This window comes from Scyliorhinus torazame, chromosome 1 (assembly GCF_047496885.1).
Source record: "Scyliorhinus torazame isolate Kashiwa2021f chromosome 1, sScyTor2.1, whole genome shotgun sequence".
Lineage (NCBI taxonomy): Eukaryota > Metazoa > Chordata > Chondrichthyes > Carcharhiniformes > Scyliorhinidae > Scyliorhinus > Scyliorhinus torazame.
Window position 1 is genome coordinate 181109604 of NC_092707.1, and position 26741 is coordinate 181136344.

The window sequence follows — 26741 nt, forward strand, 5'->3', positions numbered from 1 at the left end:
TCGATTTCTCCAATACTGGAGCGGTTCCCTGATCGATGGGCGGTCTTGAGGTGTCCGTTAACCTCTTTTGTGTTGGCTCCTGCTGGCGCTGAGGAGTTTGGCTTGGCGTTGTTTATCCCAAATTTTTTGATTGTTCCTGGGGATCGCTCATTAGGATGTAGATGCTGCTACATTATTATGCAGATGGCTGCTTGTATCGATGCTGTCTAGGCTTTTGCAGAGTTTAAAACACAGTAAACTTGCAGCTGCTAGTTTCTGCCTCTGTTGGCTGAATTTCCCTTCAGCCTTTGCTGTTCCTCATTTTACGTTGGGAGTTGGCCAACCCAGGTGGCTACAAAGCTAAGTACAGATTGTTGTGGTGTTAGGTGTAATTTAGCTTGTAGTGTTTTATGTTGCATGTCAAAGTAATTCTTGTGTGTAAATAAACTATGATTGAACTTGAACTAACTAATTGGTTGTTGGGTCTTTGATCGATATCTGGTTGAACCTTATGGTGGTATCATTTGATATCTGGCGACTCTGAAAAGCAATATTATCAAAAATAACTGTCATATCAGTATCTAATTAAAAAGAGCAACATTATTGGCGTCTTCGGTGCAAATTGGCAACAAGCACTATATTATATTTTGTTTTATCCTCATCAGCAGTAAATTCAAAGGAGTTATAAAGCTCTAATGCTTGCGTTCCAGCCAAATTTAGAAGAAGTGCTATTTTTCTCTGATTGGAAGCATTTTCTACCATGGAGGCAGGTAGGAAAACTTCAAACTGCTGTTTAAAGAATGCCCAATTTTGACATAGTTTACTGTTTGTCCCGAAGCAGTCAGACTTCTTGAGACTCTCCATCTTACGATTTTTCTTCTGTGTAGATTTTCTGATCTGTGTAGCGATTGTTTTCTTCAATCTTCTTAAAGCTAACTTGCTTAATCTAACTGCTTATTGCTTGTAGAAATAAACTCCTGGTACCATGTGGGAACGTGGTACCCTACTATTTTTTTTACTACTGGTACCATGTGGTCGTCTTTGTTTATGCTAAATTTAGGATGGTTGGCATAATGTTCACAAAGACCACAAAATAGCTTTAACTTGAACAAAGCTATAAATTTATTAACACTACTAATTTGGACTTGACATGCACTCCTACATAATACAATTGATAATTAACATACAATCTGCACTCATCTCTAACAAATCTCTACACTATTATAAACTATGATCTGCTCTCACTCACACAATCTTTCCTTCAGTCTGTACTCTAGCTATCTTCTTCACGTCCCTCCCCACAAGGCTTAACATCAATGTCTTATATAATTGTAACTCTAGTTCACTCTAGTGGCTGATCTAGACATTTCATTAACCCTTGCAGTTCTTACATTTATCATAATACCACACAGAGGAACCCAGCGCAGACAGAGGTCGAATGTGCAGACTCCGCACAGACAGTGACAAAAGCCGGGAATCGAAACTGGGCTCTTGGCGCTGTCAAGCAACAGTGCTGAACACTGTTCTACCGTGCTGCCCATCCCATACATCTGCTTACATCCCATAAACAAATAAAATAATGTTTGTATGATTTTTGATCTGGGCCAGTGCAACGGGTTCCTGATGTCCCCAGTGGGGTACAGGCGAGGCAGAGGAAAGGAAGATACACCATTTTTTATGGCACTAGCTGCCACTGTTTAATGGTCCAGCCACTTTGAGAAGCCAAGCAGTACATAAGTGTGTAAGTTGGTAGCATAGGGTGAGGTGATAAAATGAGTCATGGGGTGGGGGTTGTGTGGATGGTCAGTGGGAAGGTGATTAGCGCGCAGTGGGGAGGGGAGTTGGATGATCAATGAGGGTAGTGATCAGTGGGATGGTTGGTTCAGAGGGACGTCGGGGGTGAAGGGTTTGGTGTAAGATTTGGGGATTCTCAGGGGATGTTATGGGGGTAGTTGGGAGGTGGGGGGGATTAGTCAAGAGGTCTGGAGGATAGTCAGGGGTTTGGGACAGTAGTCAGATGTGTTGGAGTTGTAATCAGTAGTTCAGGTGGGCAGTCAAGAGGATGGGGTGTGGAGGGTGGTCAGGAAAGTATTTAGAGGTCCAGTCGGAGGTTGGTGAGGGGCAGTACTATAGTTACCCAGGGGTTCAAAATGGTGGACAATTGGAACCAACCAAAGTCACCCATTTAAATTTCAAAATATTTCAACTGGTTCCCAGTGCAGGGGAATTGCCAACAAAAGTTAGAATTTCCGGTCTTTCACATACCCCTGCCCTCCATTAACGACAACCCCCCCCCCCCCCAGTAACACTCTTGCACTGTAGTACTGGGCGTAGCCTGTTTGCTTTGGGGAGGGGAAACAGCAACTACGTGTCCTTAAATGGACAGCATCGCCGATCCTCGGCATTCAGGGTCCAGTGTCTGCACAGGGAGTGTATGGTCAACTGAGATCCGGTGTGTGTGGCTCAGTCCTGTGGGTAAGTCCAACATATATCAGGTTTGGATGAAGATATGAAAGTGAAATCTGAGGTGGTGATTTAGTGCAGCATTTTTAAAATCAATGTAGAGACCAATATGTTCAAAAGCTGTCTGTATTTGTGTTAGTTGCTCCGTCGCTTGTGCGTTGTTGAAGCAGCTCCGTTACTCGATGAGAAACAGTAAAATTCCCAACTTTGACTGCAGAAGATGTTTTTCTTCTCCCGAAATTACTCTTTGCATTTTTTTTGTCTTGACAAAAGTCCCTTTCATATCTTGGGCACAGTACGAAGTCTGACAAATAACCTGTGTTGGACTTTGACCTGGTGTTGTAAGGCTTCTTACTGTGCTCACCCCAGTCCAACGCCGGCATCTCCACATGAAAGAAATTGGGAGCAGTGGATTGTGTCATCTTGTACAATCATTCGAGCGAGAAGTTCAGCTCAAACACTTAAATCATGGAAAGGAGGGAAAAGGATTGGGAACGAGAATTGAAATGCTGGAAGAGATGAGTGAAGATGTCACAGAATACTAGAAGTTTCACCCAAGTGATGAGCCATGGGCTCCGACGGGGATTTGGACCGGCAATGAGAGATAAGAAAACAACTTTGTCGATACATATGGGGCGTCATTCTCCGCCGGCGGGAGTCTCCATTTTGCCGGTGCCCGGGGGCTTCCCGACGGCGTGGGGCTGCCCCACAATGGGAAACCCCATTGACCAGCCGGCCGGTCGGGGCAGAAATGTGGCGGGGCGGGTAGGAGAATTTCGCCCATGGTTCAAGACGCTTGTTAGAAGTGACCACAGATGGGCAGGGTGATACATGGGGCGTCATTCTCCGACCCCCCCGCCGGGTCGGAGAATGGCCGTTGGCCGCCGTGAATCCCGCCCCCGCCGAAGTCTCCGCTCCTGGAGATTGGGCGGGGGCGGGAATCCGGTTGGCGGGACCCCCCGCTGGATTCTCTGGCCCGGATGGGCCGAAGTCCCGCCCAGAAATTGCCTGCCCGCCGGCGTAAATCAAACCTGGTATTTACCGGCGGGACCAGGCAGCGTGGGCGGGCTCCGGGATTCTGGGGCGGGCGTGGGGCAATCTGACCCCGGGGGTGCCCCCACGGTGGCCTAGCCCGCGATCGGGGCCCACCAATCCGCGGGCGGGCCTGTGCCATGGGGGGCACTCTTTCCCTTCCGCCTCCGCCACGGCCTCCACCATGGCGGAGGCGGAAGAGACTCTCCCCACTGCGCATGCGTGGGAAACTGGCAGCTGACGCTCCCGCGCATGCGCCGGGAAACTGACAGCAGCCGCTGACGCTCCCGCGCATGCGCCGCATTTCCGCGCCAGCTGGCGGGGAAACAAATGCCATTTCCGCCAGCTGGCGGGGCGGAAATCCCTCCGGCGTCGGCCTAGCCCCTCAATGTTGGGGCTAGGCTGCCAAAGATGCGGGGCATTCCGCACCTTTGGGCCGGCGCGATGCCCTTCTGATTGGCGCCGGCTTTGGCGCCAGTCGGCGGACATCCCGTGTTGGGGGAGAATTTCGCCCATGGAGCGGGAGGTGGCCCTTTGAGCCTGCTCTGCCATTTGTCATGATCATGACTGATCATCCAACACAACCTACCTGCTTTCTCCCCATTTCCTTTGATCCCATTTGCCTCCAGTGCCCTATCTAGCTGCCTCTTGAATGTATTCCATGTCTGAGCCTCAACTACTCCAGGCTCCCAACTCTTTGGGTGAAGAAACAACCCTCATGTCTATCCTGAATCCTCACAATGTGACCCCTAGTTCTGGACACACTACCATCGGAAACATCCTACCTAGTCCACTACCATCGGAAACATCCAATCTAGTCCTGTTAGAATTTTCTATGTCTCTGAAATCCCTCCTCATTCGTCTGACCTCCAGTGAAAACAATTCTAACCTAGTCAATCTCCCCTCGTCAATCTCCCCTCATACGTCAGTCCCGCCATCCCCGGAATCGGTCTGGTAACCTTCGCTGAACATCCTTCCTCAGAAAGGGAGACCAAATCTGCACACAACCTCTGATCCTATACTCGAAACGTCTTGCAATAATGGCCAACATACCATTTGCCTTCTTTTCCACCTGTATGCTTGCCTTCAGCGACTGGTGCACAAGGACAACCAGGTCCTGCTACATACTCCCCTCTCTCAATTTCCAGCCATTCGGGTAGTAATCTGCCTTCTTGTTTTTGCTTCCAAAGTGAATAACCTTACATTTCTCCAAATTATACTGCATCTGCCATTGATTTGCCCACTCACCCAACCTGTCCAAATCATGCTAAAGGATCTCTGCATCCTCGTCACAGTTCACCTCCCACCCAACTTGTTATCATCTGCAACCTTTGGCATGTTACATTTTGTTCCCTCATCCAAATCATTGTTATATATTGTGACTAGCTGGGGTCTCAGCACTAATCCCTGTGGCACCCCACTATTTACTGCCTGCCAATTTGAAAATCCCTGTGGCACTCCACTATTTACTGCCTGCCAATTTGAAAATCCCTGTGGCACTCCACTATTTACTGCCTGCCAATTTGAAAAGGACTGTTGATTCCTACTCTATTTCCTTTCTGCCACCCAGTTTTCTATCCATCTCGATACACTTCTCCAATCCCATGCACTTCAACCTTGCACAATAATCTCTTATGCGGGACTTTGTCAAACGCCTTCTGAAAGTCCAAATATACCACATCGACTGGCTCCCCCTTGTCAATTCCACTTGTTACATCTTCAAAGAATGCCAATCGATCTGTCAAGCATGATTTCCCCTTTGTCAGTGGAAACGCTTTGTTGAAACTGAGTGAAATGTCAATGTCAGGGCCCAGGTCAGTGAGGAAACCGCGTTCTCATTGCAACAGCACATCCATTTGGGAGTGAGCAAAGAGCCTCAGAGAGCATTACTGACTCGGTGGGGGGGGGGGGGGGGTGAGTTCAGGGCGAATCGGGGGCTGTTTGCAAGAGGCGCGGCGGAGCACGATCTTGTTCCGTGACTTGGAGTGAGCAGGGAGGAAGGGAGAGCTCTTTCTGGGACTGGCTTATTTGTCCGATTCTTGGTTAGGATTTGGAGAGTATTTTCTTTTTGTTTTACTGATTCAGTTTAAAGAATAGATTGATCTATCATTGGTAGCACAGTTGCTTGACAGCTCCAGGATCCCAACTTCGATTCCTGCCTTGGGTCACTGTCTGTGCGGAGTCTGCAAGTTCTCTCCGTGTCTGAGTGGGTTTCCTCTGGACGCTCCGGTTTCCTCCCACAGTCCAAAGATGTGCAGGTTGGGTGGATTGGCCATGATAAATTTCCTTTCGTGGCAAAAAAGGTTAGGTGGACTTACTGGGTTACAGGGACAGAATGGAGGCTCAGGCTGAAGGATGGTGCTCTTTCCAAGAGCCGGTGCAGACTTGATGGGCTGAATGGCCTCCTTCTGCACTGTAAATTCTATGTAAGTCCATACTGATTCTGTCTGATCCTGCCACTGTTTTCTAAATGCTCCGCTATAAAGTCCATGATGGTGGATTCGAGAATTTTCCCTGCTACCGACATTGGGCTTCCTGGTCTATAATTCCCTGTTTTCTCTCTACCTCCCTTTTTGAATGTTGGAGTCACGTTAGCTGCACTGCAGTCTGCAGGGATTGCTCCAGAGTCTATAGAATCCCGGAAGATGACCAACAATGCATCCACTATTTCGAGGGCGACTTCCGTAAGTACTCTGGGATGTAGATTATCAGGCCCTGGGGATTTATCAGCCTTCAATCCCATCAATTGTCCCCAGTACCATGGGCGAAATTCTCCGTTATCGGCGGAAAGTCCGCCGATCGGCGCAAATCCGACTTGCGTCACGTCGGAAAAATGGGTCGATAGTCTCCGGCCCGAAATGGGCTAGCAGCGACGTAACGGGATCCGCGCTTGCGCAGTGGTTCACGCCGTGCAGCGTCATACGCGCTGCACGGCGTGACGGCTCATAAGGCCGCGCTGCTCCCCCCACCCGACCGCAACACCCGACTGGATGGCTGGCCATCGCTCAGCCCCGAGGTTTGAGTCACGCGATGTGGAGGCGCTCCTGGACGCGGTGGAGCAGAGGAGGGACGCCCTGTATCCCGGGCACGGCCACAGAGTTGCCCCACGCCCCAGCCAGCGTCTGTGGAGGGAAGTGGCAGAGGCCGTCACCGCTGTGGCCCTGACACCACGGACAGGCACCCAGTGCCACAAGAAGGTGAACGACCTCGTCAGAGCAGGCAGGGTGAGCCTCCTCCCCCCCTGCCCAATATCCATATCCCCCCTCCCCCATATCCCCCCTCCCCATATCCCCCCTCCCCCATATCCCCCCTCCCCCATATCCCCCCTCCCCCATATCCCCCCTCCCCCATATCCCCCCTCCCCCATATCCCCCCTCCCCCATATCCCCCCTCCCCATATCCCCCCTCCCCCATATCCCCCCTCCCCCATATCCCCTCTCCCCCATATCCCCCCTCCCCCATATCCCCCTCCCCCATATCCCCCTCCCCATATCCCCCTCCCCATATCCCCACTCCCCCATATCCCCCACTCCCCCATATCCCCCCTCCCCCATATCCCCCCTCCCCCATATCCCCCCTCCCCCATATCCCCCATCCCCCCATATCCCCCTCTCCCCCCATATCCCCCCTCCCCCCATATCCCCCCTCCTCCCCATATACCCCCTCCCCCATATCCCCCCTCCCCCATATTCCCCCTCCCCCATATCCCCCTCCCCCATATCCCCCTCCCCCATATCCCCCTCCCCCATATCCCCCTCCCCATATCCCCCTCCCCATATCCCCCCTCCCCATATCCCCCCTCCCCCATATCCCCCCTCCCCCATATCCCCCCTCCCCCATATCCCCCCTCCCCCATGTCCCCCCTCCCCCATGTCCCCCCTCCCCCATATCCCCCCTCCCCCATATCCCCACTCCCCCATATCCCCACTCCCCCATATCCCCACTCCCCCATATCCCCACTCCCCCATATCCCCACTCCCCCATATCCCCACTCCCCATATCCCCCCTCCCCATATCCCCCCTCCCCCATATCCCCCCTCCCCCATATCCCCCCTCCCCCATATCCCCCCTCCCCCATATCCCCCCTCCCCCATATCCCCCTCCCCCATATCCCCCTCCCCCATATCCCCCTCCCCCATATCCCCCTCCCCCATGTCCCCCCTCCCCCATGTCCCCACTCCCCCATGTCCCCACTCCCCCATGTCCCCACTCCCCCATGTCCCCACTCCCCCATATCCCCCCTCCCCCATATCCCCCCTCCCCCATATCCCCCCTCCCCCATATCCCCCCTCCCCCATATCCCCCCTCCCCCATATCCCCCCTCCCCCATATCCCCCCTCCCCCATATCCCCCCTCCCCCATATCCCCCCTCCCCCATATCCCCCCTCCCCCATATCCCCCTCCCCCATATCCCCCCTCCCCCATATCCCCCCTCCCCCATATCCCCCCTCCCCCATATCCCCCCTCCCCCATATCCCCCCTCCCCCATATCCCCCCTCCCCCATATCCCCCCTCCCCCATATCCCCCCTCCCCCATATCCCCCCTCCCCCATATCCCCCCTCCCCCATATCCCCACTCCCCCATATCCCCACTCCCCCATATCCCCACTCCCCCATATCCCATATCCCCCCTCCCCCCCATATCCCCCCTTCCCCGTCATATCCCCCCTCCCCCCCATATCCCCCCTCTCCCCCATATCCCCCCTATCCCCATATCCCCCCCTCACCCATATCCCCCATATACCCAAGTGAATCCAGCCCTAACCTTAACCTCTGCAATGCACGTGCAACCGATGGCGTGCATTCATATACCTGCCTAACTCTGTTGCCTTTTACCCCTGCCACCCCCCCCCACAGGAGAAGCGCGCACACAACAATAGGGAGCATGTGAGGACTGGAGGAGGGCCCGCTGATGAGAGGCCACTGACCGAACAGCAGGAAAGGGCCCTGGAACTGGCTGGCGGACCTGAGGACCGGAAGGTTGCTGATGCAGAGGTCGGGGGCGTATTAGCAAGTGAGCCACCGACAGCCCGTCCCCAAATCCCCCCTCCCCTATATCCCCCTCCCCCGTATCACCTGATCACTGCCTGATGTCTAACCATGCATGCTTCATTGTGTATCGCAGGACCAAACGTCCAGGCACCCATCCCCGCAGATGCAGACCGCCCGCAGGATGCCCCTCGGAGACCACAGGAGACGGAGAGACCCGCACCCTCCAGCATGCGACGCCCGCAGGATGCCCCTCGGAGACCACGGGAGACGGAGAGACCCGGACCCACCAGCATGCGACGCCCGCAGGATGCCCCTCGCACACCACGGGAGACGGAGAGACCTGGAGCAACAGGGAGACGACACCCCCGTCACGTGCGGGAGCGACCACCCAGCGATGAGGGGGGCAGCCACAGGCCCCCGTCACATCCGAGCCAGGACACCACTACCCAGGACACCACTACCCAGGACACCACTACCCAGGACACCACTACCCAGGACACCCCTACCCGGGACAGCACTACCCAGGAAGACGAAATACCGGACAGTGACTCAGAGTGAATGGGTGGAGACGAACCCCCACCCCAAAGTGCCATGGACTCAGAGTGGGACGAAGAGCACGACACAACGCCACTGGTGTCACTAACACCCTCCACCATCGCAGAAACACTCACCACGGTTGGGCACTTTAGTGATGAGGCGTCTGGTACACTCACTGGTGCGCACAACACCGCCGTCCTGGTACAGCAGGTGGAGGTAGGAGCAGCAGAGGAGCCGGGCGGTCGGAGGGCAGCCCAGCCCAAGCGAACATCTGCCGCCCAGATGGATCCCGGGTTCCTGGAGTTACCACACCCACACATAGATCCGATGCAACCACCGACCCGGAGACGAGCGAAGAGGGTGACGGGCGGCTTGCGGCGGCTGCGGTCGCAGGTGGAGGAGTCCACCCGCATCCAGGAGCTGGGAGTGGTGCCGGTCATGCGTGTCTCCCAGTCCGACACCGCACGGGTGGCGTCCGCGGTGGAGGCAATGGGTGCGATGGTGTCAGACATGGGGAACGGTTTGCGAGGCCTGGGGCCTTCCATGCAGGCGGCGTCTGTGGCCCAGGAAATGGCTGCCCTCTCACAGGAGGCCATGAGCCAGTGCCAGCGCCAGATGGCAGAGGCGCTCAACGCCATGGCCCAGTCTCTGCAGGCCATGGCCCAGTCTCTGCAGGCCATGGCCCAGTCTCAGCAGGCCATGGCCCAGTCTCTGCAGGCCATCACTGAGGGCATCGGCGCCAGTGGCCATGTGCGAGCCGGCGTCGCACTGTCACAGAAAGGGTTTGCCAACCCCCTGGGCTCCATGGCTGCAAACCTGCAGACCCCTGTCGATACCAGCACGGGCCTCCAGGACTGGCAGCGCCAGATGTCGGGGGGGCGTCGGATGGCCAGTCCGTTCGCATCCCGCACCCATGTAGAGGCCTGGGGGCCATCGGGCACCCCGAGGGAGGAGGAGGTGGTGTGGTCCGTCTCGGCTCCCTCTGTAGGGGAGGTCCCGGTACACCGCGACACCTCAGACTCCACCCCCCTCCCCCCCCCCCTTCCGTCCCAGGTGCATCGGGTGGGAAACGGGCAGGACAGGCTGGCAGCTCGCCATCCTAGTCGCCCGGGCCGCAGCCTGGCCCATCTAGGCCAGGACGCCCCAGGAAACGGCCGCCAAAGCGATCCAGTGTCAGAGGGCAGGAATCACAGGAGTCCACCTCCAGTTCTGCTGTACCGTCTGGGGAACCACGTAGACGTAGTCAAAGGGCCCGGAAGGCCAAACAATTAGACACGGAGTAAGTTGGCACGGATGCAGGGCACAAATGAGTTTTAGGGGCTAGGGCACGTGCATGAACTCCTTTGGTTATTAAAGTCAATGTTACACCTACAGAAGCTGCCTTTGTGCTCTGTCCAAAGTGTGCGGGGGTGTCATGTACGTTGAGCGCAAGTGTGTGTGTGAGGGGTGGTCTTACCTCAGCCCCAGGTGAGTCTGCCCCCTTCCCCCTGGGCCGCAATCAACATCCCCCGGGCAGAGGACGGGACCGTGCGCTGCAGTGTCACAGCCGCATGCAGGGATGGTCCGGGTGGATGGTGGTACTGTGGCCATGGGTCAGACATAGTCCAACGATGTAGAGCCAGGAGCTCATCGCAGGGCGGGTTGTCATCATCCTCCATGGCCTGCGATAGACACGCGTCCACCCGCAACTGTGTGAGCCCGGCCCGTTGTGCCGCAGGTGGATCGGCAATGGGGGGGGGGGGTGGTGTGCATGCGGGTGGGGTTGGGAGGGGGGTGACGGTGCTGGGTGGGTGGATGGGTGGGGGGTGTGGGTGGTCGGCTGTTGCCATGGTGTGCGGTCTGTGGCCATACTACCCGATTCCCACGCCCATCTAGTCAGTGAAGCGGGCGTCTATCAGTCTGTCCCGTGCCCGCTGGGCCAGCCGGTAACGGTGGACAGCCACCCGCCTGTGTCTACCCCGTCTGCCCTGACCATTGCCCCCATCCCCCACATCTGGGGAGGACTGGGCCTCTTCCTGCTGTTCCTCCACTCCGCCCTCCTCTGCCTGCGGCACATCGCCCCTCTGCTGGGCTATGTTGTGCAGGACGCAGCACACCACAATGATGCGGCCGACCCTATCTGACCAATACTGGAGGGCGCCCCCAGAGAGGTCCAGGCACCTGAAACGCATCTTCAACACGCCAAAGCACCTCTCGATCACTCCCCTTGTCGCTACATGGGTATCATTGTAGCGGTTCTCCGCCTCATTGCGTGGCCTCCGTATAGGCGTCATCAGCCACGATCGCAATAGGTAGCCCCTGTCGCCCAGCAACCAGCCCCTCAGCTGGGGATGGCGTCCCTCGTACATGCCGGGGATGGATGACCGCGACAACACGAATGAGTCGTGTACACTGCCTGGGTGACGGGCGCAGACGTGCAGGATCATCATGCGGTGGTCGCAGACCACCTGTACGTTCATCGAATAGGTGCCCTTCCTATTAGTGATCACGGCCCTGTTATCTGCAGGTGGCCGCACGGCGACGTGCATCCCATCGATCGTGCCCTGGACCATGGGGAACCCGGCCACGGCAGAGCAGCCCACGGCCCGGGCATCTTGGCTGGCCCGGTCCACGGGGAAGCGGATGTAGCAGTGCGCCATGGCAAATAGGGCACCTGTCACTGCCCGGATGCACCGGTGCACCGATGTCTGCGATATGCCGGACAGGACCCCTCTCGGTGCCTGGAATGACCCCGTTGCATAAAAGTTCAGGGCCACCGTAACCTTGAAGGACACGGGGAGAGGGTGTCCCCCGCCAGTGCCACGCGGTGACAGGTGTGCCAGCAGGTGGCAGATGTGTGCCACGGTCTCCCGGCTCATCCGGAGTCTCCTCCTGCATTCCCGGTCCGTGAGGTCCTGGTATGACTGCCGGGGCCGGTACACACGGGGCGCCCTCGGGTGCCTCCGTTGCCGTGGGGCCGCGACGTCTTCCTCCCCCTCCTCATTCTGTCGGTCAGGTGTCCCTCCAGCCTGGACAGCTGCCGCCTGCCCCTCTGCGGCAGCCTGCGCCGCCTCTCTGGCACGCTCCTCCTCCTCCTCCTCCTCCTCCTCATCCAGGGCAACATAGACATGAGCGGCAGCCACCACGGCGGCCAACATCGCTGGATGATCTGAAAACATGACGGCCTGGTGGGGGGGGAGGGGAACGACGACATGTCATCATTGCCCATATCCCATCCTCCCCCCAGCCAGGTGGCATGGACTGCATGGATCCAACTGTTGGAGGCTGGCACCTGGCCTGGTGGACCAACTCACTTGCCCTCCCATCCCCCTCCTCGGCACGGAACCCCCCTCCCCCCCAACCTCCACCCCGGCACAGACCCCCCCCCCCAACATCCACCCCAGCACGGACACCCCCCAACCTCCACCCCGGCACGGACCCCCCCCCCCACTAACCTCCACCCCGGCACGGACCCCACCCCAACCTCCCCCCCAGCACGGACCCCCCCCCAACCTCCACCCCAGCAAGGACTCCCCCCCCAACCTCCACCCCGGCACGGACCCCCCCCCAACCTCCACCCTGACACGGACCCCCCCCCCAGCATCCACCCCGGCACGGACCCCCCCCAACCTCCACCCCGGCACGGACCCCCCCCAACCTCCACCCCGGCACGGACCCCCCCAACCTCCAGCCCGGCACGGACCCCCCCCCAACCTCCACCCCGGCACGGAACCCCTGCCCCAACCTCCACCCCGGCACGGAACCCCCCCCCCCCAACCTCCACCCCGGCACGGACCCTCCCCCCAACCTCCACCGCAGCACGGAGCCCCCCCCAACCTCCACCCCAGCATGGACCCCCCCCAACCTCCACCCCGGCAAGGACTCCCCCCCCCAACCTCCACCCCGGCACGGACCCCCCCCCCCCCACTAACCTCCACCCCGGCACGGACCCCCCCCCAACCTCCCCCCCAGCACGGACCCCCCCCCAACCTCCACCCCAGCAAGGACTCCCCCCCCCAACCTCCACCCCGGCACGGACCCCCCCCCAACCTCCACCGCAGCACGGAGCCCCCCCCCAACCTCCACCGCAGCACGGACCCCCCCCAACCTCCACCCCGGCACGGACCCCCCCCCCAACCTCCACCCCGGCACGGACCCCCCCCCACTAACCTCCACCCCGGCACGGACCCTCCCCCCAACCTCCCCCCCAGCACGGACCCCCCCCCAACCTCCACCCCAGCAAGGACTCCCCCCCCCAACCTCCACCCCGGCACGGACCCCCCCCCAACCTCCACCCTGACACGGACCCCACCCCCCAGCATCCACCCCGGCACGGACCCCCCCCAACCTCCACCCCGGCACGGACCCCCCCAACCTCCACCCCGGCACGGACCCCCCCAACCTCCAGCCCGGCACGGACCCCCCCCCAACCTCCACCCCGGCACGGAACCCCTGCCCCAACTTCCACCCCGGCACGGAACCCCCCCCCCCAACCTCCACCCCGGCACGGACCCCCCCCCCCAAACTCCACCGCAGCACGGAGCCCCCCCCAACCTCCACCCCAGCACGGACCCCCCCCCAACCTCCACCCCAGCACGGACCCCCCCCAACCTCCACCCCGGCACGGACCCCCCAACCTCCACCCCAGCACGGACCCCCCCCAACCTCACCCCGGCACGGACCCCGCCCCCCCCCAACCTCCACCCCAGCACGGACCCCCCTCCACCTCCACCCCAGCACGGCCCCCCCCCCCCAACCTCCACCCCAGCACGGACCACCCCCAACCTCCACCCCAACACAGACCCCCCCCCCCAACCTCCACCCCAGCACGGACCCCCCCCAACCTCACCCCGGCACGGACCCCCCCCCAACCCTCCACCCCAGCACGGAACCCCCCCAACCCTCCACCCCAGCACGGACCCCCCCCAACCCTCCACCCCAGCACGGAACCCCCCCAACCTCACCCCAGCACGGACACCCCCCCCCCCAACCTCCACCCCGGCACGGACCCCCCCCCAAGCTCCACCCCGGCACGGACCCCCCATCCACCTCCCCGGCACGGACCCCCTCCCGGCACTCCCCCGGAGCCCAGCCTACTCTAACCACCCCCCCTCCCCCGCCCCCGCCGCGCACACACACACACAACCCGAGACACACCTCTCCTCACGCATTCAGACTGCGGCCACGCCATTGCCTGCCCAGAGCCAACCCCCCAGGCCGTCACTCACCTCCACGCTGGTCGGCGTGACCCTGGAGCACAGGGTCACGCCGATGAAAAGGAGGTTTGATTCACGTTGACGTGAACGGTCATCACGTCGACGGGACTTGGGCCCATCCGGAAGGGAGAATATCGGCAGGCCGAAAATCGGCTGCCTTGCGCAGACCCGTGACATTCTCCGCGGCACTGAACAGACAGGGACATACTGTTGGATCCAATAGCTCCTCTTGCAGGAAATATGGAAACATGTTTCCACATATGTAGGTCTTGTTTTATACAATTAAATCATAATGATGACCTTCAGTTATAATTGGGTTCAGGATTAGGGGCTGAATTTAACATTTCTATGGGTTTGAAGGTTGGGGTGGCCAGGGGTCTCATGAAACTCAGCAGGTGGACGATACATCATCCCTTAATAGTTACAGGGGTGGTTTTGACAGCCCACCCACCCAATTGAGGTCCTTAAGTAGTTAATCAATGCCAATTTAGGATCTTATCTCACCACTTCCAGGGTTTAACTTGCAACAAGTGAAGTCTATGCAAAGCGTCCAGTATGGCTGGAGGTCTCCCTCTTTAACAGGTCCCCTGGCCTCATTAGTAGGTTCCTGCAAGACTTTCCATCCTTGGGTTTTCTCCCTAAAATGGGGGCTCAGATCCTGATCTCCCACCCCCCTCAGTGCTCCTTCCTGTGGACTATCCGATTGGCAACAGGCAAGACTCCAGGATTTGAGTACAAAATTCAAAGCAGGCATGAGAGCTAAACTTTTTTTGCATGAGCTAATAATTGGAGGCTCTGTCTGTCCTGTCAGATGGTTGAAAAAATCCCAGGTCATGGCACTATTTTGAAGGGGAGATATCCTTGGTATCATGGCCAGTGTGTGCCCCTCAATCACATCGTAAATCAGATTACCTGTCCATTATTGCATTGCTGTTTGTGGATGCTTGCTGTGCTCAAATTCTAGATAATTGTACCTGATGTTATGAATTCATGGTAATGTATTGAAATGAAAGAACATTAACAAAGGTGTTGGTCTCTGTGTATGTGGGGAGGGGGAAATGAGGGAGGGTGAGATATCTGCAGTATTTGCCCATAATGTGGTTTATGGATTGCGTTGAACATGAAACCTTATTTAGTTACAGAGTGAAAATCAGCAGAAAATTATGTTGGGAGTTGTTGTAGCTGTAACTGCAGGTAAGCCTTATTAAGCATAAACTTTTCATTCATCTCTTTATTTTACATTATGGCATGCCAAGAAGACACACAAGAAAAAATATATATCTATCATCATTAGTTACAGAGGTGGTCAGTGGCGCAGTGGTTAGCACTGCTACCTACGGCGCTTCAGGACCCGGGTTCAATCCTGGCCCCAGGTCAATGTCTATGTGCAGTTTGCACAGACCCCCGTGTCTGTGTGGATTTCACCCCCACAACCAAAAATTATGCAGTCAGATGGATGGCCATGCTAAATTGCCCCTTAATTGGAAAAAATAATTGGGTACTCTAAATTTATTTTTTAAAGTTGCAGGGATGGCTGGATAGAGGAGTAGACCTGAGTGGAGTGCTCTTTCGGAGAGTTGGTGCTCTTTCGGAGGGTTGGTGCAGACTCATGGCCTCCTTCAGACATTCAAGAGCATCTCTACTATTATTCCAGGCATGGCATTTGGATATGCTGTAGAACTATAAATATTAACTGATATTACAAAATGCTGGTTTGAAGTGTTGAGAATTCTGTTGTTTATTTCAGGCTTTCGGCAAACTTTTTATGTGAAAACAATATCACTTAAATCTCTGGTGTCGACAGCAAAGCGGCACAGTGGTTAGCACCGCAGTCTCACGGCGCCGAGGTTTTCCAGTTCTATCCCGGCTCTGGGTCACTGTCCGTGTAGTTTGCACAATATTCCCGTGTCTGCGAGGGTTTTGCCCCCACAACTCCAAAGATGTGCAGGGTAGGTGGATTGGCCACGCTAAATTGCCCCTTAATTGGATAAAATGAATTGGGTACTCTAATTTTTTTTTTTTAATCCCTGGTGTTTGTATATACAGGTGCTAAATGAGGTCAGTGCTGTGGTGTTGGGTGCTCTGATGCACAGATGAACCAACACAGTTGTATCTGGTACAACTCTATTTTATTTTAACTTCTATATACAGTTCGTTCTGGATGCTCCTCTGCATGTTGTGTCTCCCTGAGTGTGTAGTGTAACAGGTCTGTCCTTGTCCTGGTCGCCAGCTAATACTGGCCACCAGGTGTCGTGTTTGTCCTTTTATACTGTCCCTGTCCTTGTCTGTGATTGGTTGTGGTGTTGTGTGTTCTGATTTGTCTGTTGGTGTGTCTATCATGATGTGTGTGTTTGAATATCATGACATCCCCCTTTTTACAAAGATATGTGCCTACTTGGTTATAAATATAATCGTGTCATGTATGCATCTAAGAGTGTGTGTGTGTGTTATTTACAGCATGTGCATACGACGTAACTATATACATGGGGCGATGTCGGGTGCATCATGCTAATGAGGTTTTACCGTAACAAAACATGAATGCAAAAAAACTTTGACTAGTGGTCCTGTCAAACGATATCTGGAACGATAAAACAACAACAGGTTATAATACAGTAGTGTTTAACGTTTAAACGTATGAGCAGTGTTATAAGTCCAGTCTAATAGGTGTGCGACAAATTCGGGTTGACCGCCTCAAGGGTGGGTCAAGAACCACCGGCTGATGTGCAAGCCTGGTCAACTTCTGTTTGTTCATTTTCGGCATTACAAATATCCGTCCCATTTTCTGTTTCTGTATCCCCGCGAACATGTTTGTCGACTTCATTGAGGTGGCCTGATTCAGGCACCTGTGACACCTCAAGAATAGGCTGGTCCTCAAGTCGGTTCAGTTGTGGAGATTCGGGTTCACACTGGTTCACATTGGACTGTTGGAGGTGATGCTGTTGCCGAAGTCTCTCCTTTTCCATTTGTTTTACTTCCTGCAGTGCTTGGTTTTCCATTGGTGCAAATATAACATTCAACATCTGTGTTAGTGTTGCCTTGGCTGTGGTTTGGTTTATTAAGTTTTTGCTGGCCAGGTAAATATTGTAGCATGTTCTAACAGCCTGTAACACAGTTCCTTCGTGTATTTCTATATGCTGAGATGTTACTGCAGTTAGTAAGGCCTTAATTATCTGCAACTGAACACCTTCGTCGGTTTGTGGTCCTTGAAAACAACCACATGTTGTCTCTATGATTCTATCAATTAATTTCTTGCCAAGTGTTGTACTGTCTGGGACATTACCAGTGAGATGCCCATAGGCAATTAATTTCTGTAAACAGTCAAGTGATGTGCTGACTATGCGGGGACATTTCGACTGGCATGCCAACTCAAAAGGGAGAAAATACTTGTCTGCTTCAATAAAGTTTGCCTTGGATTTGACAGGTGGCAAGGTCCCAGAAACAGCCTTAGCTTCTGCATGGGGAGGATTTTAGCTGCTGTAGCCTGGTCACGGGTGGCGATGGAAGGGGCATGATCCGTGGCAGCTCCACAAAGTCATCCTTGGGAACCAGTGGAGGATCTGGCGTGTGTGTGCGGTTCAGTTGCGAGCGTGGAAGGCGGCGCAAGGCTCGCCGATTGAGCCTACACACCAATCCATCCGCCATGCATACCAGGAACGAGATGGAGTCTTTTTATGTTTGTGGTGGTGCCGCTGGACGGCATCTTGTAGCCGATGGGTCGTTGCCATTGAAGAGGCACCATCACTAATGTCATGCAAGGCGATTGAATGTGCCAGATGTTGAAGTCGGCCGAGACCGTGCACGCTGGTTCCGGCCACATGCTGTGCTGGAAGGGCGACTCCGCAGAGAAACGTCGAAGCATGTCGCCTTGGAGAGAGAATTGTTGCTCGCATCAACGTCTGGCGATGGCGCGAATTGGTGTATCCGTCTTGGACCGCCAGTGCTGGTCGCCACTGTCGACCCAGTGTGACTGCCACGCGATCCATTCCCTGTCGCCGTGGCATCCGCCGTCACCCTGAGCATGCCATCACCGAGGCCGCGACACTGCCCGTCCGGAGCAAAGTCTGGCGTACGCGAATCGGAGTCGGCGCTTGGCTGCTCCCCATCTGGAGTCCGTCTGGAGTCCCCATCTGCCTTCCGTCGATGCTCCCCGTCCGGAGTCCCAACAGGTTCACTGGAGGCAGCCGAGATTCCCTGAAGCTGCACTTCTGGAGTCGGAACATGCAGGAATGCACCGACCAGTGGAGAGGCTCGAGTCATCGAGGGTGGAAGCGGTGCGGCACCACCGCAGTCGTCAGTGGTCCCACCGTGATCGTCGAGTGCCTCTGTACTCACTAGGCGAGGTCTGTCACCTTGCACCTTTTGCATGGGAAGTGGGATGCTGTCGTCACTCATCTCACATCCCGTGGATAGATCCTCATTAGCAGCTTGCTGTTCACTAGGGTTGGGTAAATTGTCAGAGTTTTCATCTGGTGGTGCAAACCATGTCGGTGGACTGTCATTGTCTTGCCGTTGTCCTTCATTTGGGCTTTTCTTCTTTGGAATTTTAAATCTTCCCCCAGACATTGCAGAACCTTGTTTATTACCCTCAAATTCTCCCATATGTATGGTCTCGAATGTAGGATCCAATGTTTCTTTTTTTCGACATTGTACTATTTTCCAAAGAACATTCCGTTTCAATTTTCTTCTCAGTTACCTTATATGTATCTTTGTCTAATGTACATGCCTTCATAGTCTCTGGGTCTGATTTTGCTGGGACTGGCATAGTCACAGTCTCTCTTTTACTGTTCTCAATTGCCCACATTGTACTCCCCAGACATAACTGCTTAATCACTGGGGTTAGTGTGGTACAATGGATAATCGGGTCAACCTTATCTGCATCTTCACCATTAGTGGAAAGCACACTTAGTTCACTTGAAACTGCTGCGGGTTTTAAGTTCTTTATCTGGCTACTCGATGTCGGTGTCCTCAGGATTCTTGCTCCAATGTTCTGCTCATTTATCAGTGGAGTGTGTATAGGTTCAATGCAATTAATGTTCCCCTCAAGGTTTGAAGAGTCATTACTGACTAACTGCTGGTCTCTGAAGTTGGGACTTTGCGGTGTTGTGTTGAAGGGAGACATTTGTCCCTGCTGTAGGTATGATTCAGGTTGTGTTATTTCCATCAACTGAGGATCAATGTCTTGTCCATTTTTTTTTATCCATACTAAAACACTGGCAATTCTCAGTCTGCTCCTTTAAAGTTAAACATACAAGTAATTTCTTTAGCAAATCCTCAGCATCCTTCTGTGACCGTGCAGCATTATTAATCTCTGTTCGGCTATAATGATCCTGAAGGTCAGCGCATAAACCTTTTTCCTTCGGGCTTGGAAGAGGAGATTCCTTTGGCTTGTCTTCAGTTGGGCTTGAACAGTCATCAGCGCTGTGCCCTTCATTGTAGCATGAGAGACCGTCATGGTCATGCTGCTGTGCAGTGGAGCATGGTAGGCTGTTATAGCCGCCTTGCTGTTCACGTGAGCATGGCAGACATGCATCGTCTGCCGCTGGTTGGTCAGGCGAGGTTGCTAGACCCTCATGGTCTTGTTCGTGCAAGGACTGCGCTCTGGAGTCTTGCATGTCTTCTTTCATAGAGTCGGGAACGCTGAGCGGGACGTGGACCATGCTCTGTGTGGCAGCAGGCCGTTCTCTGTGGGCTTGCACTGCTCCCTGTCTGTTAATTTCAGGCTTCGGCATCATCCTGCACTGATGCGTTGGGACGTCATATCTGCTGGGTTGAAGAGCTTCAAATCCGAAAAATGAATCCGCATCTGCGTCGGATTTAATGTGAGGGTCGCCAATGTGCAACACGAAAGGTTCGTCCGAGTCGTAGTCGTCTAGGACCATGAAGCTGTCCTTGGGCTCGCGAGGTCCAGAAACAATGTAAAGATCAGTATCGAAGTATTCGAGGTCGGAATCATCGGATTGTGCGTAGGTAACTGCTTGTTGCAGGGTTCTTCGGAGGTCAAATTCATCTCCTGGGTCAATTTGCGGCAATGTGCTGTCATTCCAGGTGAGGGAAGGTTGTTTTACAGCTTTAACAGATTTTTGTTTTTTTGATTTGGGACGTTTCCCTTTTAAATTGGATTTGGGACGTTTCCCCTTTAAATTGGTGCGTTCTGGGGCCTCTGACATCCTGACGCTCGGTATGTAGCACGTAGGAAGTGACTGCGCATGCGCAGATCGCTGTCCCTTTACCTATGGCCGTTTTCTTGACTGCGCATGCGCAGCGTCTCGCACACGCGCAAAGGAAACTTCCGGTTCTGCGCACTGCTCGCGCAACTGTGCTAGCGTGATACCTTTAGCAAGATGGCCGCCGACCTCGACCCAACTCTCTCTCATGCCCGGGATTTCGGCCTCTGGGAATTCGGCCTCCGGGATCCCGGCCACGAGGTGAGTACTGCCGCTTTTCTTACCTTTACTTGCCGATTGGAGTGCGTTTTCCTCACAGTACTTGGCGAATTTGTCCAGGACTGCCTGGTAATCGTACCTTTGTTGCCTCCTGAAGAACCTGAACCTTGTGAAGATTTCTTTAGCTCTTGCACCGGTGATGGTGAGGAGAAATTCAATTTTTTCATTATCATCCAGGTCTTTGAGTTCAGCTGCCACCAGGAACAATTCAAACGCTTGCCGGAATCGCCGCCAGTATTCGCGGAGATCGCCGTGGCACTGGAACGGCTGCGGAACCGGGAGCCAATACATCTTGCCTGGGTACTGCTGGTTGTCTCTGTACACTGAGGTATGCCGGCAGGTATCGATCCACTCCTGTACCATGTGGTGTTGGGTGCTCTGATGCACAGATGAACCAACACAGTTGTATTTGGTACAACTCTATTTTATTTTAACTTCTATATACAGTTCGTTCTGGATACTCTACACGTTGTGTCTCCCTGAGTGTGTAGTGTAACAGGTCTGTCCTTGTCCTGGTCGCCAGCTAATACTGGCCACCAGGTGTCGTGTTTGTCCTTTTATACTGTCCCTGTCCTTGTCTGTGATTGGTTGTGGTGTGTGTTCTGATTTGTCTGTTGGTGTGTCTATCATGATGTGTGTGTTTGAATATCATGACAAGTGCCATGTTTCATTTTTTGTCTTTCAGCTGGTGCTATCGCTGCTGCTCCAGTGGTTCTGGGAGTAGTGGGATTTACCAGTGCTGGAATAGCAAGCGGTTCTGTTGCAGCAGGTATGATGTCTGCAGCAGCTGTTGCCAATGGAGGAGGTGTAGCAGCTGGAAGTCTGGTGGCTCTCCTGCAATCTGCAGGTAAAGTTCAGTAATGGCTATTTGTTTAAAGCCTCTGATAATGTTTGACTTTCTAACATTAATAAGTAGAGCTGAATAATTTTTTTAAAAAAATAATTTTTATTAAAGGTTTTCATAAAATATCAATAACAAAATGAGAAAGAAAAAAGAACCCAACAGGGTTAAGTACAAAACACAATCTAAAAAAGCAACCCCCCAAACCCCTCCCCCCTGTACATAAATAATAAATTAACATTAACACCCCGACTTAACACAACAGGTGTATACACCCCCTCAGACCCTCCAGTGTAAATAACATAAACAAAAATAAAGTAAACCCCCCGCCCCCCCCCCCCCCCCCGAGCTGCTGCTGCCATTAACCAATGTCTATCGTTCTGCCGGAAAGTCTAAGAACGGTTGCCACCGCCTAAAGAACCCTTGTACCGACCCTCAAAAGGCGAATTTCACCCTCTCCAATTTAATGAACCCTGCCATATCACTGATCCAGGATTCCACGCTTGGGGGCCTTGCATCTTTCCACGGAAGGAGAATCCTTCGGCGGGCTACCAGGGACGTAAAGGCCAGAATTCTGGCCTCTTTCGCCTCCTGCACTCCCAGCTCCTCTGCCACCCCAAATATTGCAAGCCCCCAGCCCGGTCTGACCCTGGATCCTACCACGCTCGACACCGTCCTCGCTATGCCCTTCAAAAATTCCTCCAGCGCTGGGCATGGCCAGAACATATGGGTGTGATTTGCTGGGCTCCCTGAGCACCTAACACACCTGTCCTCACCCCCAAAGAACCGGCTCATCTTTGTCCCGGTCATGTGTGCCCTGTGCAGCACCTTAAACTGTATGAGGCTGAGCCTCGTGCACGAAGAGGAAGAGTTCACCCTCCCTAGGGCATCTGCCCACGTCCCCTCTTCGATCTCCTCTCCCAACTCCTCCTCCCACTTATCTTTCAACTCCACCACCGAGGCCTCCTCCTCCTCCTGCATCACCTGATACGTTTCCGAGATCTTCCCCACTCCCACCCACCCCCCCGAGAGCACCCTGTCCTGTACTGTGTGTGGCAGTAGCCGCGGGAATTCCACCACCTGCCATCTGACAAACGCCCTCTTACCTGTAAGTACCTGAAGGTGTTCCCCAGGGGGAGCCTGTACTTCTCCTCCAGCTCACCCAAGCTCGCGAACCTCCCGTCCACAAACAGGTCCCACAACTTTCGTATCCCTGCCCTGTGCCACCCCGAAAACCCTCCACCTGTTCTTCCTGGGGCGAACCGGTGGTTCCCCCATAATGGGGTCCACGCCGAGGCCCCAACTTCCCCCCTAAGCTGCCTCCACTGCCCCCAAATTTTGAGGACCGCCACCACCACCGGGCTCGTGGTATACCTCCCTGGAGGGAGCGGCAGCGGCGCCGTTGCCAACGTCCCCAGAACCGTGCCCACATAGGACGCCGTCTCCAGCCTCTTCCATGCAGCCAACTCGCCCTCCATCACCCACTTGCGCACCATCGGCACATTGGCGGCCCAGTAGTACCCACAGAGGTTGGGCAGCGGCAGCCCCCCCCCCCCCATCCCATCTCTACTCTGCTCCAGGAACAACCTTCTCACCCTCGGAGTCCCTCGCGCCCACACAAACCCCATTATACTCCTGTTAACCCGCCTGAAAAAAGCCTTCGGGATAAACACGGGGAGGCACTGGAACAGGAACAAAAACCTTGGGAGCACCGTCATTTTGATTGACTGCACCCTACCCGCCAAGGACAGCGGTAATGCGTCCCACCTCTTGAACTCCTCCTCCATTTGCTCCACCAGCCTTGTAAAGTTAAGACTATGCAGGGCCCCCTAGCTCCTGACCACCTGGACCCCCAAATATCTGAACTCCTCTCCGCCCTTTTTAGTGGGAGCTCGCCAATCCCCCTCTCCTGGTCCCCTAGCTGAACTACGAACAGCTCACTCTTCCCCATATTGAGCTTGTACCCCGAAAAGTCCCCGAATTCCCTAAGCATCCTCATTACCTCTGACGTTCCTCCCACCGGGTCCACCACATACAGCAGCACCTACCAGGCCCCGCCACCGACCAAAACAGTGCTCAACCTGCCCCATCCTCCCTCCCCAAAAGAAAAAAATACAGAGAAAAAGAAACCCCAAACAATGCAAAGGCCCCCCCCCCCCCCACCGAACAGAAAATAGGCATAACATATCCACCGCAGTCCCCAATCGCCCATCCCGACCCTCAGTCTGTGTCCAGCTTCTCGGCCTGAACAAAGGCCCACGCCTCCTCCGGAGACTCAAAATAATGGTGCCGGTCCTTGTAGGTAACCCACAGTCGCGCCGGCTGCAACATGCCAAACTTCACCCCCTTCCTGTGCAGCACCGCCTTCGCTCGATTGTACCCAGCCCTCCTCTTCGCCACCTCCGCACTCCAGTCCTGGTATATCCGAACCTCCGCCTTCTCCCACCTGCTGCTCCTCTCCTTCTTGGCCCACCTGAGCACACACTCCCGATCGACGAACCGATGCAACTGCACCAGCAGCGCCCGCGGAGGCTCGTTAGCCTTGGGCCTCCTCGCCAGCACTCTATGGGTCCCTTCCAGCTCCAGGGGCCCCTGGAAGGACCCCGCTCCCATCAGCGAGTTCAACATGGTGACCACATAGGCCCCCATGTCCGGCCCCTGCAGCTCCTCCGGGAGGCCCAGAATCTGCAGATTCTTCCGCCACGACCGATTCTCCATCTCCTCGAACCGCTCCTGCCATTTCTTGTGGAGCGCCTCGTGCGCTCCTTTACCGCCAGGCCTAAGATCTCGTCCTCATTGTCAGAGATCTTTTGCCGAGCCTCTCGGATCGCCACCCCCCTGGGCCGTCTGTGTCTCCAGCAGCTTATCAATAGAAGCCTTCATCGGCTCTAGCAGGTCCGTTTTAATCTCTCTGAGGCAGCACTGGATACCCTCCTATTGCCCCTCCGCCCATTGCCTCCACGCTGCCTGGTCTCCGCCCGCTGCCATTTTGTACTTCTTCCCTCCCTTCTTCGGGTCCACCACCACCTTTTTTGTCACCCCGCTCCCTAGTTACAGCCATATACTGATGGGGAGCTATTAATAACTCCTTCCCACACCGGGAAAAGTCGGAAAAGTGCCCTTGGGGGACCTGAAAAGAGCCCAAAAGTTTTTTACGGGAGCCGCTGAATGTGCGACTTAGGTCCGCACAGCCACAACCGGAAGTCTCGAGAGGGAATCCTTTTGGCAGTGTTCGCTTCACCAATCTGCCCCCAAAAGTCTGTGGAAACTCCTGAAAAAGGTCTGAGAGTCCGTTCCAGATGGGAACTGCCGAATGTGCGACCTACTCCTCCGTGACCACCACCAGAAGCCTCGGCCCCGCTTCTTCAATGGCCTTGGTAGATCTTTTCACAGTTGTTCCCTCTGCTGCTAGAATTCACCTTTAATAAAGGCCCTCAAGTAAGCTTGCAGCCTTTAAGCTTGCCCTTCCCCCGTCTGCATGCTGGAAGAGGCCCCTCTCTCCCCTGCAGCTACAGCCAAATCTTTTACTGTTTCTGCCGGGTCTGGTAACCAAGAGACATACCATTCCTGGGGGACACTGTCGGGGGAATGTTGCAGTCTTCTTCCCACACTGGGAAATGTCAAACAAATGCCATTGGGGGCCCTGTGAAGAGCCCCAAAGTCCGTTCCAAGCGGGAGCTACCGAACATGCAATCTAGCTCTGCATAGCCGCACCCAGAAGTTGATGAATAATTTTTATATTGTACCATTGTCTTGGAAACATCTCTCCACTAAATGACTTTTTCTTTACAATAAATGTCAATCTGTTATGTTTAATATCAACCAACAATTGGCTAATGGTACATTGGTTGGCCTTTTCGTGACTGCAAAAGAAAGTTCAAATGTCCATTCTTTAGTATGTATGGATCCTACCTTTCCCTGAGATGCTGTTTAGTTCTTGATTATAAGAAATGTTGATTATAAGAAATGTTAATTGATCTCAGTGTGCAAGTTATATTTTCCTTTTTTTTCTCTTAAGGAGCTGTTGGGTTGTCGGCCGGAACCAAAGTTGTTCTGGGTATTGGAGGTGCTCTTGTGGGTTCGATCCTCGGGCTCTAAAACAGCTGGAGATGAATGAATGCCTCTTTCGTTCTGAATATAGAGGGAGAACATTTTAAACTAAAATTTAATAAAATGCCCTGCATAATTTAATTTTGGGATTCGCTTTTTTTTCTATTATGCGGTAGATGATTTTATTTAAATTTGTTCATCACACAATGTGGATGTCACTGGCTACGCCAGCACTTATTACCCACCTCTAATGACTTGACAAAGATAGTGGTGAGCCACTGCCCTGAACTGTTATTGTCCATGTTATAAGTGTTAGGAACTGAGTTCCAGGCTTTTGACCCAAACCCAGTAACAGTGCAGAAACAAGTCAGGATGGTGGTGTTCCTGGCAGATGCCAAGTGGAACCCATGAGTGTCAGGGGAAGGTTATTGCTGGGCAACTGCTATTTCGTAGAACACTGACGACACCTTCCATCACTTAGCTCACTGAAAATAGCCTGATGGAGTGGTAATTGGCTGGGTTGGATTTGTCCTTGTTTTGGTGAACAGGATATACCCAGGCAACATGGTAGATGCCAGTGTTATAGCTGTACTAGAACAGCTTAGCCAGGGCACAGCTAGTTTTGGAGTACAAGTCTGCAGTGCTATTGTTGCCCGGGTCCATGGCCTTTGCAGTATCCAGTGCCACCAGTCATTACTTTATATTATAGAGTCAATAGAATTGGCTGAGCACTGGCATCTGTGATGCTGGGGCCCTCGTGAGTAGGCTGAGATCATCTACTTGGCACTTCTGGCTGAAGGTGGTTGCACATGATTCAGCCTTGTCTTTTGCACGGATATGCTGCATTCCCCTATCATTGAGATGGCTCGGGGCATTTCTCGAGTCTCTTCCTCCTTATTAGTTTGATTTTTCAAGCACCATTCACAATAGTGACTAACTGCAAAGCTTAGATATGTTCCATTGATTGTTGGATCACTTGGCTCTGTCTATAACATCCTGCTAATAATACTCTTTGGCATGCAAGTAGACCTGTGTAGCTTCCCCATATTAACACCTATGCTTGATTTTCCTCCTGTGCTCTTCTTTGAACCAGGGATAATCCCTCCACAGTGATGCACATTGTAGAGTGGTGGATATCTTGGCCCACCATCTCATTGTGCCCGGATTTTTAAAGTTGCTTGATCTGTTTTAAATCTCTCTGAGTTAACA

The 26741-nt window shown here is 54.3% G+C and overlaps 1 protein-coding gene across 2 annotated transcripts; it reads left to right on the forward strand.

Moving 5' to 3' along the window:
* The first annotated feature begins 652 nt into the window (after positions 1-652).
* LOC140429904 (interferon alpha-inducible protein 27-like protein 2A) lies at positions 653-25673 on the forward strand. Of its 2 annotated transcripts, none has more exons than XM_072517456.1 (4): positions 653-749; positions 15335-15392; positions 21327-21488; positions 25501-25673. In XM_072517456.1, exons 1-4 carry the CDS (start codon positions 675-677, stop codon positions 25578-25580), a joined length of 375 nt encoding a protein of 124 aa, XP_072373557.1. In that variant the 5' UTR covers positions 653-674; the 3' UTR covers positions 25581-25673. The 2 variants fall into 2 exon arrangements, with proteins under 2 accessions (XP_072373557.1, XP_072373567.1); XM_072517466.1 differs by lacking the exon at positions 653-749 and adding an exon at positions 2319-2454.
* Positions 25674-26741: the final 1068 nt, after the last annotated feature.

What these genes read in the sequence shown, in the direction of transcription:
- LOC140429904 (XM_072517456.1), top strand. Translation starts at nt 675, where the DNA reads ATGCTTGCGTTCCAGCCAAATTTAGAAGAAGTGCTATTTTTCTCTGAT. An exon ending in ATTTTCTACCATGGAGGCAG is followed by an intron (nt 750 to 15,334) that starts GTAGGAAAACTT and finishes AACCTTATTTAG; the next exon opens with TTACAGAGTGAAAATCAGCA. An exon ending in GGCTCTCCTGCAATCTGCAG is followed by an intron (nt 21,489 to 25,500) that starts GTAAAGTTCAGT and finishes TTTTCTCTTAAG; the next exon opens with GAGCTGTTGGGTTGTCGGCC.